Below are 17657 nucleotides of genomic sequence, written 5' to 3' on the forward strand. Positions count from 1 at the left end.
AAAACATGGCACTAAATAATAGCACCCTGATGCATTACTTGCATTACTTGTTCAAGTCACGATGCTAATACTGTGAGGCTTTCCTCCCTAAAGGGTTTAAAATTCACTTTGTTTATTTTTACAAAAAAAAAAAAGCATACTTTAACCTCACATACACATGAACTCCTACATGCAGACACAGACTCTTTCAATATGATCATTTGTTGGTTTTGTATCTAAACCATGCATTACTGTAGCTAAAACCATCTGAGTCTATACATAAATCTAACCTTAACCTCAGAGACCAGAGGAAATATCTTGGGTATTTTAGTGTTCTGTGCAATATTCTGTGTATCAAACAGCTTGCCATATGTCTATACAGGGCCTTTCAAACCATTTCAAACACTTATTCATGGACGCAAACATGACAAACATCAAGCATTATGTCACTTATGTTGGTAATAACATTGTTTTACACAGAAATGGCTAAAATTATATCTGTAAATCTGTGAGAAGTTTATTATTATTAATGAGTTGTGCTCATGTCTGGACCACACTATGAAATTTATTTAAAAAATATCTGGAGATAAAAGTGTACCAAGTACCGAGAACCTAAATGTTAGACTCCTGACAGGTTCTAGGTGTTAAGTATAAAATAAAGAGCAATATTTCAGAGTTTGTACCGTGCACTTAGAGTATAAATTTACTACACAATAAATTTACATTTATTCATAAAATGATTCTCAGAGGGTTGTTTGGATAATTACGAGTGCTTAGCTTCCTAAACGGGTTCTGCTTGAAACCTTGACCGCTCAGTTCTACGTCTCATGAATAAAAATTATGATTGATTTAATAATAAAGGAGTTGATTAATTCATATATTCAAAGGTGTTCTTCACAGGTTCATGAAATAATTAAGGGTTCTTAGGTTCTGTTTAAAACCTGGGCATTCTGTGTAGCAGGAAGACTTTGTATCGCACACTTACCCAGAAATACATGCACTCTTGGGATTAAAAATGGGATCTTTTAAAGGTTAAAAGGGTTCTTAGTTTTTAAAAAAGGTTCCACTTAGAACTCTGACAAAGAATAACATTTAATAACGGAGTTTATACCACAGAGTTAATGAGGTAATGAATACAGTTTTAGAAATAGAGGTTCTTTAAGGATTCATTGCATCATGAACGGGTTTTTATTTTAACCTCCGAAAAAAGGTTCTACTTGGAACTTAGAACCCTGATAAGTGCTAGGTATTAAGAAGAAAATAATGAGTAATAAATGTGGAGTTTGTAGTGCTTATTTAATATAGACATGGGTTCCTCAAGGGTTCTCACTCTCTCTCTCTCTCTCTCTCTCTCTCTCACACGCACATATACACACACACAGTCCATCCAGTAGGTCCAAGCATAAGGATGATCTAATGGTTAATTCCAGGTGCTACTTCTTTTTCAGGTCCCCTTTTGCTGCAGTCACGGATTATTCAGTGACGAGGAACAATGTGATCCAGCTGTGTCTCGAACTCACTACCATTGTACAGCAGGTAAGTGAGAGAGAGAGTGTGTGTGTGTGTGTGTATGGGTGGGGGGGGCAGCACGGTGGTGTAGTGGTTAGCACTGTCGCTTCACAGCCAGAAGGTTCTGGGTTCGAGCCCAGCATTTGAGCCCAGGCCTTTCTGTGTGGAGTTTGCGTGTTCTCCCCATGTCCAAAGACATGTGGTGAGGTTCACATGGGGCAGCCATGGCCTGAGGTTGGACTGAAGTGCCCTTGAGTGAGGCACCTAACCCCCAACTGCTCCTCGGGTGCTGTAGCATAGCTGCCCACTGCTCTGGGTATGTGTGTGTACTCGTTGCTCACTTGTGTGCATTCACTGCTTCAGATGGGTTAAATGCAGAGCAGGAATTTCACTGTGTGCTTGAGTGTATGTGTGACAAATAAAGGCTTCTTGGCTTGTGTGTTTTGTGTTTTTGGTGTGTGTTTAAGTTTATACAACCAGCAAGACCATCGAAAACCCTTAAGCAGGATCCAAAAATCTAAAAAAAAAAAAAATTATATATATATTCCTTTAATTAATGTCATTCGTGCCACTTCACTCATGTTTTGACACTAATGGCTTTCTGTTGTGTGTGTATACTGTATATATACCCCTCATTTCCTGTCTTTTCTCATTCACTCCGTGTACTGCTGTTTGTACGTTTAAATACAGTGCCCGAAAAAGATCCCTGTGTGGGATGGAAAATTTGTTATCGGAAACCGGCTTTTTGTTAGTTTATAACATATATAAAATAATCTCCTTCTCACCCCCGGCGGGGGGGGGGGGGGGGTATCCATGTCATCCTCAAGCTCGGGTCCTCTACCAGAGGCCTGGGAGTTTGAGGGTTCTGCGCAGTATCTTCGATGTTCCTAGTACTGCGCTCTTCTGGACTGAGGCTTCAGATGTTGTTCCTGGGATTTGCTGGAGCCACTCTCCCAGTTTGGGGGTTACTGCCCCAAGTGCCCCCACTACCACGGGAACCACGCAACCCTTGACCTTCCACATCCGTTCCAGCTGTTCTTTCAACCCTTGATACTTCTCAAGTTTCTCATGTTCCTTCTTCCTGATGTTGGCATCAGCTGGGATCGCCACATCTATCACCACCACCCTCTTCTGCTCTTTGTCCACCACCACTATGTCTGGTTGGTTAGCCAGGATCTGTTTGTCAGTCTGGAAGCTGAAGTCCCACAGAACCTTGGCCCTGTTGTTCTCAGCCACCTTCTGTGGTATGGCCCATTGGGACTTGGGTACTTCTATTCCATACTGGTTGCAGATGTTCCTGTATACTATCCCAGCCACTTGGTTGTGCCTCTCCATGTACGCTGATCCAGCTAGCATCTTACACCCTGCTACTATGTGCTGGACTGTTTCAGGGGCTTCTTTGCACAGTCTGCATCTTGGGTCTGATCTACTCTGGTAGATCCTGGCCTCTATGGCTCTTGTGCTTATGGCCTGTTCTTGTGCTGCCATGATTAGTGCCTCTGTGCTGTCTGTCAGTCCTGCATTATCCAGCCACTGGTAGGATTTCTTGATATCAGCCACTTCCTCTATCTGACAGTGGTACATGCCATGTAGGGGTTTGTCCCTCCAGGTTGTCTGTTCCTCCTCCTCCTCTGCGCTCTCATCAGGGTTCTGCTGCCTGAGACATTCACTTAGCAGTTCATCCTTTGGGGCCATCTTTCTGATGTATTCTCAGATTTTCAATGTTTCATCCTGGACCGTGGTCTTGACGCTCACTAGCCCTCGGCCTCCCTCTTTCCGCTTAGTGTATAGTCTCTGGGTGCTGGACTTGGGGTGGAACCCTCCATGCATGGTGAGGAGCTTTCTAGTCTTGATATCTGTGGCTTCTATCTCCTCCTTTGGCCAGTTTATGATACCAGCGGGGTATCTGATGACTGGTAGTGCGTACATGTTGATGGCTCGGACCTTGTTCTTACCATTCAGCTGACTTTTCAGGACCTGCCTTACTCTCTGGAGGTATTTGGCTGTGGTTGACTTCCTTGTGGCCTCTTCATGGTTTCCATTAGCCTGTGGGATGCCAAGGTACTTGTAGCTGTCTTGGATATCGCCTATGTTGCCCTCTGGTAGGTCAATCCCCTCAGTCCGGATCATCTTGCCTCTCTTTGAGACCATCCGGCCACACTTGTCCAATCCGAATGACATCCCTATGTCATCGCTGTAGATCCGGGTGGTGTGGATCAGCGAGTCTATTTCTCGCTCGTTCCTGGCATACAGCTTGATGTCATCCATGTAGAGCAGGTGGCTGATTGTTGCCCCACTACGGAATCGGTACCCGTAGCCGCTCTTCATGATGATCCGACTGAGGGGGTTCAGGCCTATGCAGAACAGCAGTGGTGATAGCGCATCTCCTTGGTATGCTGCACTTGATGTTGACTTGGGCAATGGGTTTTGAGTTGGCCTCTAGGGTTGTCTTCCACATTTCCATTGAGTTCTGGATGAAGGTCCTTAGGTTCCTGTTGATCTTATACAGTTCCAGACATTCCAGTATCCATGTGTGTGGCATTGAGTCATAGGCTTTCTTGTAGTCAATCCAGGCAGTGCACAGGTTGGTCTGTCTCTTCTTACAGTCTCGGGCGACTGTTCTATCAACCAGTAGCTGGTGCTTGGCTCCTCTGGTGTTACTGCCAATCCCTTTCTATGCCTCGCTCATGTATTGAGCCACATGCTTACTCATTTTTGCCGCAATGATGCCTGACAGGGCCTTCCATGTTGTGCAGAGACAGGTAATTGGCCGGTAGTTGGATGGGATGGGTCCCTTCTGGGGGTCCTTCATGATTAGGACTGTCCTGCCTTGGGTTAGCCATTCTGGGTGGGTCTCATCCCTCAGCAGCTGGTTCATCTGTGCTGCTAGGCGTTCATGGAGTGCAGTTAGCTTCTTCAGCCAGTACGTATGGATCATATCGGGGCCTGGTGCTGTCCAGCTCTTCATCTTTGACACTCTTTCTTGGACGTCTGCCATTGAGATGGTTACTGGTTCTTGTTCTGGGAGGTTGCTGTGGTCAGCTCTTAGGTCCACTAACCATTGGGCATCGGTGTTGTGTGATGCCTTTCTTTCCCATATGTCTTTCCAGTATTTTTCCACCTCAGGTCTTGGTGGGTCTGACCAGTTGTTGTTCCCCTGCCACTGAGAGTACACCTTGGCTGGTTCAGTGGAGAACAGCTTGTTTATTCTCCTGGCCTCTCCCTCCTTGGTGTATCTCTTCAACCGGGTGGCCAGAGCTGTTAGTCGCTGTTTGGCAGTTTTGAGTGCCTCTGGTATGGAGAGGGAGTTGTACTTCCTGGGTGCCCCTTTATTCACCATGTTCCCTTTCTGTAGTTCAGCTAGCTGGCTAACTTCTCTCCGTGCTGCCTTTATCTTGGGCTCTAATCATCTCTTCCATGGTGGATACTGTTTGTTATGTCCTGAGCCCACCTTGTGTCCAAGCATCTCCATGATTACTGTTGCTGTACTGTGTATCAGCTTGTTGGTCTCAATGATGGTTCTTGTGGAGATTGTCTTCAGAGCAGCATTCACAGCTACTAGTAGATCTTCTGAAGGTACTTGGCAACTCAGCTTCGGTATTCATCAGGGGCTCCATGTTTCCAGTTGGGTCACGATCTTCCTTCTCAGGTCAGCAGCTCTTGTGTTGAGGCTGTTAGCTGTTGGGGCCTGGTACCCAATCTCTGGTTGTGGGGATGATGATGACATCTCCCCGCTGACCTGTCTTCCCCTTGCCGTAGCATCGTTGTTGTATTTCATTAATCTCTAGTTGTGATAGTAGATTTCGATTACGGATGTTGGAACACTGGGCTAATAGCTGTTTCTTTGTTAGCCTTCCTAACAAAAGAATTAACAATTTTTATTATTTAATCCATTTAAAATGACATGCCATACTTTTGCCCATTTATAGCTACATTTTAATGTTCTGTGAAGCTAGTGTTGTAGTTGAGTCACTTAACCTCGAGTCCGAGTCTAGTCTCGAGTCCCCAGTGTTCAAGTCATTAAAAAAAATTTCAAATCGAGTCTGAGTTGAGTCCACTACTGATCCGTGTTGAATCCGAGTCCAACACTCCAACCACACCATGTGACGGTGTCTGTTTCAGCACCATTAACATTCGTTTGTTCCTGAACATGTTGTATGAACAGGTAAATGTGCTTCTCTTTATCAGGGAGTGTAAAGTATTCTGTCAGAGATGGTTGGGAGATGGATGTAAGTGCAGAAGGTGTGTTTATTAATACGAGTGAAGACAGGTAAAAAATCCAGAATGGCAGGCAAAATTGTAAAACAGGCAACAGGTCGAGCGAGGAACAACAAGGCTGTCGTGGACTCAGCAGAATCAAAGAAGAGAAACAGGAAATCAAGGATCAGGAAAACAAACAAGGAAATAAGGCTTGGTAATGTGTCAGCAATGCAACTCAATACTTCGCAAAGTAAGTGTATTTTCACAGTTTTTATAGAGGCATGCTATTTGCGTCTTAATCCTGTGCAGGTGCGAGTCGTTTATGGCGTGCACATGAGATTCCACTTGGTGCACGCACTGTCCGGAGCGCACCCAAGAGTCTATCTGATGCACGCACTCTTGCACAAAATTAGTACAAAAATAATGTAGATATAAATATCTTATGCCAAATTATTATGGCATGTTACAAAAAATAAAGAAAAAATCCGAGTCGCCAATTTACGAGTCTGAATGCAGTTAATGCACGAGTCCGAGTCATCAGTGCTCAAGTCCAAGTCGAGACATGAGTCCTTAAAATTAGGGCATGAGTCGGACTCAAGTACTACAAGCCTGCTGTGAAGCGAGTGAGTTCCTGTTCTCACTGATGTTATAGCAGCTATAAACACTCGCTCCCTCAGCAGCCTCTTTATTCTCTCTTGAAGTTAATAAGACAAAAATGACCTCACAGCTCATTCTATCATGTGACTGAGAAACCACAAAGAAGAACCGTAAACTCCAAAGTGCTGAAGGTGTCGGAAAAAAAGTTCCCGCTTCATCTCTGACTGTTACATAGCACTGACACTGGAGACTCCTTACACTGGACACACCCCTGTGAACGAGCTGTTACCATAGAAATGATAACGTATCAGAACGTTCAACCTGTGATTTGCAGCCGCACTACCATCAGAGTATAGTATACTGCTGTTATAGAAAACTAATCAACACCTCCTGAGCGATCAGAGTCCAGACTTTAGCAGTGCCATGGTGTGACTGAGGGTTCTGTGGAACTGAAGGTTTTTAACTTCTTCTTTCTGACAGAGGATACAGATATCTGCAGAATTTCGGACAAACATGTGAAAGCTTTTAAACACAATATAAGGATTAATAATAGAGGATATAGTTACGATAGCGATGGGAGTTTCACGTCTTGCTCATGAATAATTCTTAACGATTCTCAACCTCAAGCATGTTTTTAAGCACTGATGAAGAGAACATACCATATGAGGATATTTTTCAACAAATGTAGAGCAGGTTTACTAACTTGTAAAAGCTATTACTCCTATCTCCTTTCCAATTAATATAAAATGCGCTGTTTGGGGGGAAAAAGAACAAGTTCAGACTTTTAAAACGTTTTACATTTTCTTTTTCAATTAAAACAGATAAACTCACAAAAACGGATTTGATTGTGCGCTCTGCTGAACTGCAAACAGCTCGATCTCTTCCTGCTTTCCTCCCACCTGCCACTTCAGTGTGATTCTAACAAGCACTGAGCTGCTGCTGGTGGCCCACTTCTGTTCACACACACACACACACACACACACACACACACACACACACACACACACACACACACACACACACAGAGAGCTCTCACGGGACGCCATGTTCAATCCCATCATGCCTCTCCTGTATCCACTTGTGGTGTGTTACAGAGCTGGAGGATGGTGGAGGAAGAGTGATATATATTTTTTTACACTTCTTTCCTCATGTACTGACGCAGGACGGCGTGTGAGACACGATTTCTGACAAGCGTTCGCTCTATTTTAAAGAAATCTGTAATTTTTAGTGTCAATGTTGTTCTCGTTACTACACTCTCAGAAAATAAAGTACATTATTGTCCTTATAGGGGTGCAGTTCCCTCGAAGGTACTTTATTTGTATATACTGCTTGGGAACATATATGTACCTTTTTGGTCCTTAAAAGGTAGGTACACATGGTTACCCCGAGGCTCAAAAATGAGTCCTAGAGGGTATATTAGTGTAGATTGTACTTTGGGGTACAGAAATGGACTCCTACTGCACCCCTATTTCAACAGTGCACAGTAAAAGCTTGTTCACAGGGACTTGTACAACAGATACTCCACATAAGCTTGTTGATGTGGTTTGAAAGTTTTCTTAAAGTAAAGAGAAATGTGTTTGTTTGTGTATCATCTCTGGAAGGAGTCTCCAGTGTCAGCGCTGTGTAACACTCAGAGGTGAAGCTGCAACTTGAACTTTTTCGACATCTTCAGCCCAGAGGAGTTTACACTTCTTCTTTACAGTTGCTCTGTCACAAGCTGCGTTTTATTTTTTTATGAACTTGTGTTGTAATTGTTGGTAAACAGCTGTAGTGTCAGAGGAATAAAACACTCGTGGACATGCTGTTCTGGGAACTGAATCCGCTTTGGTGTGGTACTGTAACAGAAAGCCTGAGCTACACTTCATCACTCCACGTTTCGAGCTGCTGTGGGGTGAGATGTTCTGGTCACAGTCACAGAGAGCAGAACTGAAAAGATCAGTGAGGTTTTAAACACAAAACTCTGCTAAATCCTGCACTCAATCCGGGCCTGATTACGGAGCAGGAGGTTGAGACGCATTGCTAATCTGACTTCAAACTTCAGGCCAAGTGGAATCTTCTGTCTTCTGCTCAAATCTTTCCACAGCTCACCTTCTGCTTCAGTTCACTTTAATATTATTGTAATACAGTAAAGTAAATACAGTATATTGCTTATTTCAATTCAGCTCAATTTAACAGACATTAAGGCTGAAACTATGGAAGATTTCTATAATGATTTCTTTCAAAAAGTATGAAAAAAATCAAACACTTTTACTGACGGCAGGTTTGTTCATAATCCTAAAAAATATTGATATCACAAGTGACATTTTTAAAGGTTAAAAATGTTTAATTTCAAATAAAGGACTGAAAAATATTTGACTTTTTAGTCAGAACATGATATAAAATATCATTTTGCATGCCTGCAGTGTAAATTTTAATTTAATTTAATTTAATTTAACTCTGTTAGTGTCAGGATGCAGGTGCAGGGGAGAGTGGGTGCAGCAAACTGGAAACAAAGCCAAATCTGAGGATGAGAATCATAGTCAGAGTAACGGGCAGGGGTCGGTCAATCAGCAGACAGAGCAGCGTAGAAGAGAAGACGAGGTTGAAGAGAATGTAAACAAAGTCGAGATAACAAGCAGACAGGCAGAAAGTAAACAGCTCGGTGCAACAGGAGAGAAACACTGAACAATACTTCACAACTGGAGTGACTGAGAGAGGGGTTTAAGTAGCGGAGCTAATTGATGAGGAAGTGAGAGACAGGTGTAATTAATATGCAGGAGACAGGGGGCGCTGTGATTCTTGGGAATTGTAGTTTGGAGTGGCCATGTTTGGAGGCTGTTTCGAGCTCATGCTCTCAGTGCTGTTACTGACAGTTAGAAGTTACAGCGCAGTCCCAAATGATTGGCCAAAAATTAAAAAATAAAAATGGAAAAAAATTGTGTAAATGTTAAAGGTGCAGTCTATAATGTTTTTTTTTTTTTTTTAATATAAGTCTGGTTTCGATACATATTTAATCATGCAACAAAAATAGTATTTTTATTATACAACCCCGATTCCAAAAAAGTTGGGACAAAGTACAAATTGTAAATAAAAACGGAATGCAATAATTTACAAATCTCAAAAACTGATATTGTATTCACAATAGAACATAGACAACATATCAAATGTCGAAAGTGAGACATTTTGAAATTTCATGCCAAATATTGGCTCGTTTGAAATTTCATGACAGCAACACATCTCAAAAAAGTTGGGACAAGGGCAATAAGAGGCTGGAAAAGTTAAAGGTACAAAAAAGGAACAGCTGGAGGACCAAATTGCAACTCCTTAGGTCAATTGGCAATAGATCATTAATATGACTGGGTATAAAAAGAGCATCTTGGAGTGGCAGCGGCTCTCAGAAGTAAAGGTGGGAAGAGGATCACCAATCCCCCTAATTCTGCACCGACAAATAGTGGAGCAATATCAGAAAGGAGTTCGACAGTGTAAAATTGCAAATAGTTTGAACATATCATCATCTACAGTGCATAATATCATCAAAAGATTCAGATAATCTGGAAGAATCTCTGTGCGTAAGGGTCAAGACCGGAAAACCATACTGGGTGCCCATGATCTTCGGGCCCTTAGACGACACTGCATCACATACAGGCATGCTTCTGTATTGGAAATCACAAAATGGGCTCAGGAATATTTTCAGAGAACATTATCTGTGAACACAATTCACCGTGCCATCTGCCATTGCCAGCTAAAACTCTATAGTTCAAAGAAGAAGCCGTATCTAAACGTGATCCAGATGCACAGACGTCTTCTCTGGGCCAAGGCTCATTTAAAATGGACTGTGGCAAAGTGGAAAACTGTTCTGTAGTCAGACTAATCAAAATTTGAAGTTCTTTATGGAAATCAGGGACGCCATGTCATTCAGACTAAAGAGGAGAAGGACGACCCAAGTTGTTCTCAGCGCTCAGTTCAGAAGCCTGCATCTCTGATGGTATGGGGTTGCATTAGTTCGTGTGGCATGGGCAGCTTACACATCTGGAAAGACACCATCAATGCTGAAAGGTATATCCAGGTTCTAGAGCAACATATGCTCCCATCCAGACGACGTCTCTTTCAGGGAAGACCTTGCATTTTCCAACATGACAATGCCAAACCACATACTGCATCAATTACAGCATCATGGCTGCGTAGAAGAAGGGTCCAGGTACTGAACTGACCAGCCTGCAGTCCAGATCTTTCACCCATAGAAAACATTTGGCGCATCATAAAACGGAAGATACGACAAAAAAGACCTAAGACAGTTGAGCAACTAGAATCCTACATTAGACAAGAATGGGTTAACATTCCTATCCCTGAACTTGAGCAACTTGTCTCCTCAGTCCCCAGACGTTTACAGACTGTTGTAAAGAGAAAAGGGGATGTCTCACAGTGGTAAACATGGCCTTGTCCCAACTTTTTTGAGATGTGTTGTCATGAAATTTAAAATCACCTAATTTTTCTCTTTAAATGATACATTTTCTCAGTTTAAACATTTGATATGTCATCCATGTTCTATTCTGAATAAAGTATGGAATTTTGAAACTTCCACATCATTGCATTCCGTTTTAATTTACAATTTGTACTTTGTCCCAACTTTTTTGGAATCGGGGTTGTATAATGTTACCTGCAACATTGCAAAGCATCAGAAAAAAAAAAATCTTAATTTCTGTTTACATTTTTTCTGGCCCAGAATTTAACCCCGCCCACTATAGAAACAGATATGTCTTTTTCTCAGAAATAATTTTTAAAAATGCATGTCAGGTCAGAATTTTCACTGGCGATGTAATTCAGCTGACAGGCAGCAGAAGGCAGTAAACGTTACAGACAGCTGCTTTAAAAGTTATTGATTTCAGTGTTGTGTTGCTGTTTTTCGTGTGTGTGTGTCTGTGTGTGTGAGCCCTTAAAGCCCTAACCATGTGTTTTGCTCTTTTGTAGGACTGCACTGTTTATGAGACGGAGAATAAAATCCTGCATGTGGTAAGTGGTGACTTTCGCTAACTGTCGTGTCACGTCACATTGTAGCACTGGATTCAGGTGTTAGTTTTTATGTTTATCACTTTAATACCACAGTGCTGTTGAATTCTGCATTCTGATTAGTCAGAATGTTTTTTTTTTTAAATAAGACCAGTATATATTAATTCTCTCATTATCACAAACATGTTATTGTTGCTATAGCAACAGCTCATTCAGTTTCATTATCACTATTATTCATCACTCTAATCACTAGTAAGTAAGAACAGGAACTAACTTGGTTTGTGGATGTTCAACAAGATGAAATGTAACTATAAATGGATAAAAAGTATAACATCTCATCTCATCTCATTATCTCTAGCCGCTTTATACTGTTCTACAGGGTCGCAGGCAAGCTGTCATTCTTTAATAAAAGAACACACACACACACACAAATAACACACACACACAGACCACGTATAAGTTCTTGCTGTGTGTCGTAGTTTCAGTCCACACACCCACTTGTATGTGTGTGTGTGTGTGTGTTTGTGTGTGTGTATATGTTTCTCAGGTTGTGCTGGGTGGGGCACAGCTGTCATTCTTTCTGAATGTCCTGGCTATAAATACCTCCGTCCATACCACACCCGCAAGCTCAGGCTTTTATTTCCTACACACACACACTGCTTATAGTGAAAACAAAAACAGAGAGAATCTTTTGAGACATTGGCATATCAGACTTACTTGGACCCCAGCATGAGCTGTTACTATGGAAACGATCGCGAGTGCGTTAATATAAACCTGTGCTACAGCCAGAGCTGCTGTTATAGAGAATTAATCAATACCTTCTGACCGATCAGAGTCCAGAACTCAGCAGTGCAGTGGTGTAAATGAGAAAATAACTGAATATTGAAATCCCTCTTGTGATCAATGTGAGAGAGTTTACTCGCAGTTAGCTAAACAGCTAGCGAAGTTATGTTAATTAATGTTAACATTTTCTTTATTACTTAAAGTTGCATTTACAATCTCAAAAAAGAAAGGTTTTTTTACAAATAACGTCATACTGTATTTCATTTGTTGCAGTATTTTTGTTGTGGTTTTTTTATTATTGTAGATTAACATTTCACGCGTTCCTTTTTATCCGTCTGTTTACACGTCAGCATGTTTTTTTTGCACATCATCGTCAGGATAAACTCTGGACTCTCACATAAGGCATAAAAATGGATTAACAAACAAACACGACATCACCAGTCTCACACACCACCTGTTTACAACAACTGGTGCACTGAGACGCTGTTCCGAATCGGATTATTGTTTATATTGTGTGTGTGTGCGTGCGTGTGTGTGTGTGTATGTGTGTGTGTGTAGCATATTGAGCTCTCAGATGGACAGTGTGTGTGTGTGTGTGTGTGTGTGTGTGTGTGTGTGTGTGTGTGTGTGTGTGTGTGAGAGACCAAATGGAGTGAAAACAACGTTAGTCTGTGCTTTTCAGATAAACTGTTATGAAAATAAAAATAAAAGTGTGTGTGTGTGTGTGTGTGTGTAGTGTAAGACTCTATCCGGGGTGTGTGATCACATCATCTCTCTATCTTCGGACCCTCTGGTGTCTCAGTCAGCTCATCTCGAGGTGGTCCAACTGGCCAACATCAAGCCCAGTGAGGGACTGGTGAGATCATCCAGATATTTACAGTTTTCAAAATTATTGGCACCCTAATGATTAATATTTAGTGAAGGCTCCACTGGAGAATAACAATAAAAAAGGAGAAATTCATGAACAACAACAACAACAATAATAATAATAATAATAATAATAATAATAATAATAATAATAATAATAATGCACTTATATCAATATATTATTTCACACATTAATTTTTTAATACTGTATATGGTAAACAGATTGATAGTCTCTAGTCCCAATACTTCTGCGCAGGAGTTTTTTATTTTTATTTTTTAGTATTCTTTCTGTGTATTCAGGTGATGTTTTTGTTTCCTGCAGGGTATGTACATCAAATCCACATATGATGGGCTTCACGTCATTACCGGAACAACCGAGGGTGTAAGTGTGTTTGTCTGTGTGTGGGGTGGGCGTGTTTGGGCATACAGTATATGTGTGGGTGTATGTGTGTTTGGGCATGTGTGTGTGTGTGTGTGTGGGCATGTGTGTGTGTGTGGGGGGGGGGGGGGCGTGTGTGTGTGTGCATATGTGTATGGGTGGGTGGGGGCGTGTGTGTGTGTATGTGGGTGTGTGTTTAATAATAATAATAATAATAAGTTACATTTATATAGCGCTTTTCTCAAACTCAAGGCTGCTTTACATAGGTCAAGTGTGTTTGGGCGTGTGACTGGGTGTGGGTGTGTGTGGACATGTGAAGTTTCTCCCTGTAGATGCTCATGACTGCAATAATACAAATCGAGTGATTCATTCAGCTATCAGTCCCATGCTCTCTCATTATTACACTGCTGATCCCTCTAACTCTTAGAAACAGAGAGAGAGAGAGAGATGACACGATAGCATTTCAGTAGACCAAGAAAAGAAACAAAACTAAATTAGTGACAGAATCAGATATGAGCTGTGACTCAGTGTGATTGTGTAACTGAGATGTAATAACTCTGATGTTTATCTGATCGAAACAGAAAGATTAAGAAGGAGAGAGACAGAGAGAGAGATGGAGGGATAAAGGAGTGAAAATGTGCATCAGTGTCCAAAAACACTGACCAAATTTAGTCCAGATTTTCACACTAAACATTTAATTTATTTATTTATTCCCCCATCTCTCTCTCTCTCTCTCTGTCTCTCTTGCTCAGTCTCCAGCAGATCGCTGTAAGAAGATCCACGCAGGTGATGAGGTGATCCAGGTGAACCATCAGACAGTGGTAAGGTTCTGCCTCTTCTCACCCTGCTTGCCTCCCACTTTCTACCTTAGCTCACTTTTCTGTCATCGCTCCTCTTCACTCATCTTTCCATCTTTCCATCCATCTTTCATCCCTTGTTCACTGAAGTCTCTAGCAGCAGACAGCACTTTCCTGACAGGAAAAAAAAAATTCTAGAACATTCAAATATTCATGAAAGCCCGAAAAACTTCATCCTTATTTCTTATGAGGGCTAAATGATAAAAATATCATATCCCAATATGCATGAAGTATCACAATGACTGACAAACGTAAAAATGGTAACGCTTACAAAAACAAAATGTACAGTTTTAAAGATTAAGTACAAAAAAATCATCAAATACTTCAAATAAACTGTGTGGTTTCAGTCTCAGAAAAGTGTTTCATGATATAATTTATTATGATATCAATATTATATCATAGTATCACTCAGCCCTGTTTATACCCTTTTCTAAAAGTGCAATGCAAAAAAAAAAAAGGCCAGGTAAAGCAAAAGAACTGTAAAAAAAAGCAAACAAATTAAAATGGATTTGTTTTTCAGTGTGTAATTAAAAACTGTTTAATGACATTTCCGAAGTTGGATTTGATTCTTATGGATTTTTCACAGCTGAATGTGATTTTTCAGAAGAGCAAACACTGCATCCTGAACGTTAAGGCCAGTGAAAGGACCACTTTCATGCAAATGTTTGGTAAATATTGGCAGAATATTCTCAGGAGAACGCTGGTAATGAGCTGGGGTACAGTACGGCTCTCTGTGTGAGTGAGAGTTTATTGTCGAGTTCAGACGGTTTTAGAGACTGCGGTTCAGCAGGAGGCGAGCGCTGGAGTTTTTAAAGCCGCACTGCGAGCTTCATTACCGTCGAGGTAACTATGGAGACCATAATGTGTATTTATGACCATGTACTCTCCCCTGGGGTTGAGGCAGCTGTGTGGGCTGGTTTCAGCAGGACAACACGACTGAGCTCCATCAGGCCTGTGCTGATAATCTGTGATCTTTCCTCATCATGGTCACATTCAGTGTAAACCCCTGTGTTCTTCAGCACTGTGTTTAAGTGTTAAGTGTGTTAAGCTATGTCTTACTCAGAAGGCAGTTTAATGTCTCCTAATCTGTCCTGAGGACAGGAAACTAGTTTAAAGAGCATTACTTTAAACAGCTCAGTGACTCCAAACACAGATGACATATCTACCAACAACTCAAGGATACATTTATTTATTTATTTATTAATGTCTCAATAATGACTGCGACTCATTAAGTTACATTACTGATATTTAGCAGACGCTCTTATCTAGAGTGACATACAACATATCCAGAGCAGCCTGGGGAGCAGTTGGGGGTTCAGTGCCTTGCTCAAGGGCACTTCAGCCATTCTTGCTGGTCCAGGGAATCAAACCAATGGCCTTTTAGTTCCAAAGTTGCTTCTTGAATCATTAGACCATGGCTTTCCCTCAGCCCCTTGGCCCCTCGGCCTTATCTCACCTCCAGGTCCAAAAATGTTCCATCATGTGTTTCATTCGCAAATGATTCAATCTTTTTTTGTGTGTGAATGAATCCCTAAATCACTGAATCACTAAAGAATCGATACAGGTCACTTCTGAATCAATCCTTTTGTTCAGTTCAGTTGCACTTGATCAGACCCAAGACTGACTCAGTTATGAACAAGGGGCGGGTTCTGTTTATTAAAAGGGCCTGTGATTGGCTGAACAAACAGGAAATGCCCACCGCTTTACAAAGGAATCACTGAAGGATTTTTGAATGATTCGCTAAGATCAGTGATCAATACTGGTCATGGATATGAATTGAATCTTTCCTTTTGATCTGTTTCTCTTGACATCATTGGTCAAACACTTGGATAAGTAGGGGCAGTGTCTATTTATCAAAGCGGCCTGTGATTGGCTAGCTGCACATTGAACATCTACTGTACATATACACTATACATAAAATCACAGAATAATTCCACCCATCCATCCATTATCCATAACTGCTTATCTTGCACAGGGTTGCGGGCAAGCTGGAGCCTATCCCAGCTGACTATGGGCGAGAGGCAGGGTACACCCTGGACAAGTCGGAATAATTCCTAATCTGAATAATGAGTCAGTGCTCATTACTGATATGAACTGAATCATCTGAATCTTTTGATTCTCTTTCTACTGATGTCCTTGAAGAAGAAGAAGAAACCTTTATTCGTCACATGCACACTTCAAGCACAGTGAAATTCATCCTCTGCATTTAACCCATCTGAAGCAGTGAACACGCACACACTCAGAGCAGTGGGCAGCCACACCAGAGCGCCCGGGGAGCAGTCAGGGGTTAGGTACCTTGCTCAAGGGCACCTTAGCCCAAGGCCACCCCATGTTAACCTAACTGGTAACACCCATGACTGAATTATTAACAGGGTCTGTGATTGGCTGGTTAAATTCACTGAACATACTGTATACGTCCTGCACTGTACACAGGAATCACTGAATAATTGAGTCTTTTTAAATCATTAAGGTCAGGGACAAATTGATAGCAGTCACTGACATGAAATGAATCATTCCTTGTTCTATCCATTTATCCATTATCTGTAGCCGCTTATCCTGTGTAGGGTCGTGGGCAAACTGGAGCCTATCCCAGCTGACTATGGGCAAGAGGGGGGGTACACACTGGACAAGTTGCCAGATCATCGCAGGGCTGACACATAGAGACAAACAACCATTCACACTCACATCTACAGTCAATTTAGAGCCACCAATTAACCTAACCTGCATGGCTTTGGGGGAAACCAGAGCACTCAGAGGAAACCCATGCAGACACGGGGAAAACATGCAAACTCCACACAGAAAGGCCCCAGTCGGCCATTGGGCTCAAACCCAGAACGTTCTTGCTGTGAGGTGACAGTGCTAACAACTACACCACTGTGCCACCCTTCCTTGCTCTACTTTTTATAATTTTATTTTAAAAAAATAAGATGGCAAATGGCAAGTACCAAAGAACAAATCAGTAAGTGATTCTGAACTAATCGAATAACTGAATAGATTCAAATGAATCAAGTCACTGAAAAGATTCAAAGGTGTCAACTCTGTTGAAAAGGTAGAGCTCTCCCAAGTGAGTGTTCTTCTATTTTGGCCAGATTTATGCCCGATTTGGGTCGTGTCTTGTTGTGTTGTTTCGAATTGTTTCAGTGATTCTTTTTCTGATGAACATTTAACAAGCCTGAAACCTCACTGTAGTAAGTCCCTGATGTGGGTGGAATACTGAAGCGCAGCAGGCGGGAGATGATGTTCACACACAGCTTTATTTTTTGGATTTTACTGCTTTTCAGCTTCCCTAAGCTTACACACACACACACACACACACACACACACACACACACACACACACACACACACACACACACACACACACATATGTTCTGGTTGGGAGAGATCCTCTCTCGTTGCTCTCTCCCTCCATTTCTACCTTCCATCCTCACTGCAAAACACACAGACATAACATTAATTGACAACAGGTGTACTGACTTTGCCACTCAGGTTCCCTAACC

At 41.8% G+C, this 17657-nt stretch overlaps 1 protein-coding gene across 1 annotated transcript in view; it reads left to right on the plus strand.

Annotated features, from left to right (window-relative positions):
* cnksr2a (connector enhancer of kinase suppressor of Ras 2a) overlaps nucleotides 1-17657 on the plus strand; it is a 172868-nt gene that overhangs the window by 85901 nt on the left and 69310 nt on the right. Inside the window, exons 4-8 of the mRNA XM_060900564.1 lie at nucleotides 1428-1515; nucleotides 11233-11274; nucleotides 12791-12910; nucleotides 13244-13303; nucleotides 14053-14121. Coding sequence (XP_060756547.1) covers nucleotides 1428-1515; nucleotides 11233-11274; nucleotides 12791-12910; nucleotides 13244-13303; nucleotides 14053-14121 — 379 coding nt within the window. The remainder of the gene's footprint in view (nucleotides 1-1427; nucleotides 1516-11232; nucleotides 11275-12790; nucleotides 12911-13243; nucleotides 13304-14052; nucleotides 14122-17657) is intronic.

The sequence above is a fragment of the Neoarius graeffei genome, chromosome 19 (genome assembly GCF_027579695.1).
Source record: "Neoarius graeffei isolate fNeoGra1 chromosome 19, fNeoGra1.pri, whole genome shotgun sequence".
In the NCBI taxonomy this organism is placed as follows: Eukaryota; Metazoa; Chordata; class Actinopteri; order Siluriformes; family Ariidae; genus Neoarius; species Neoarius graeffei.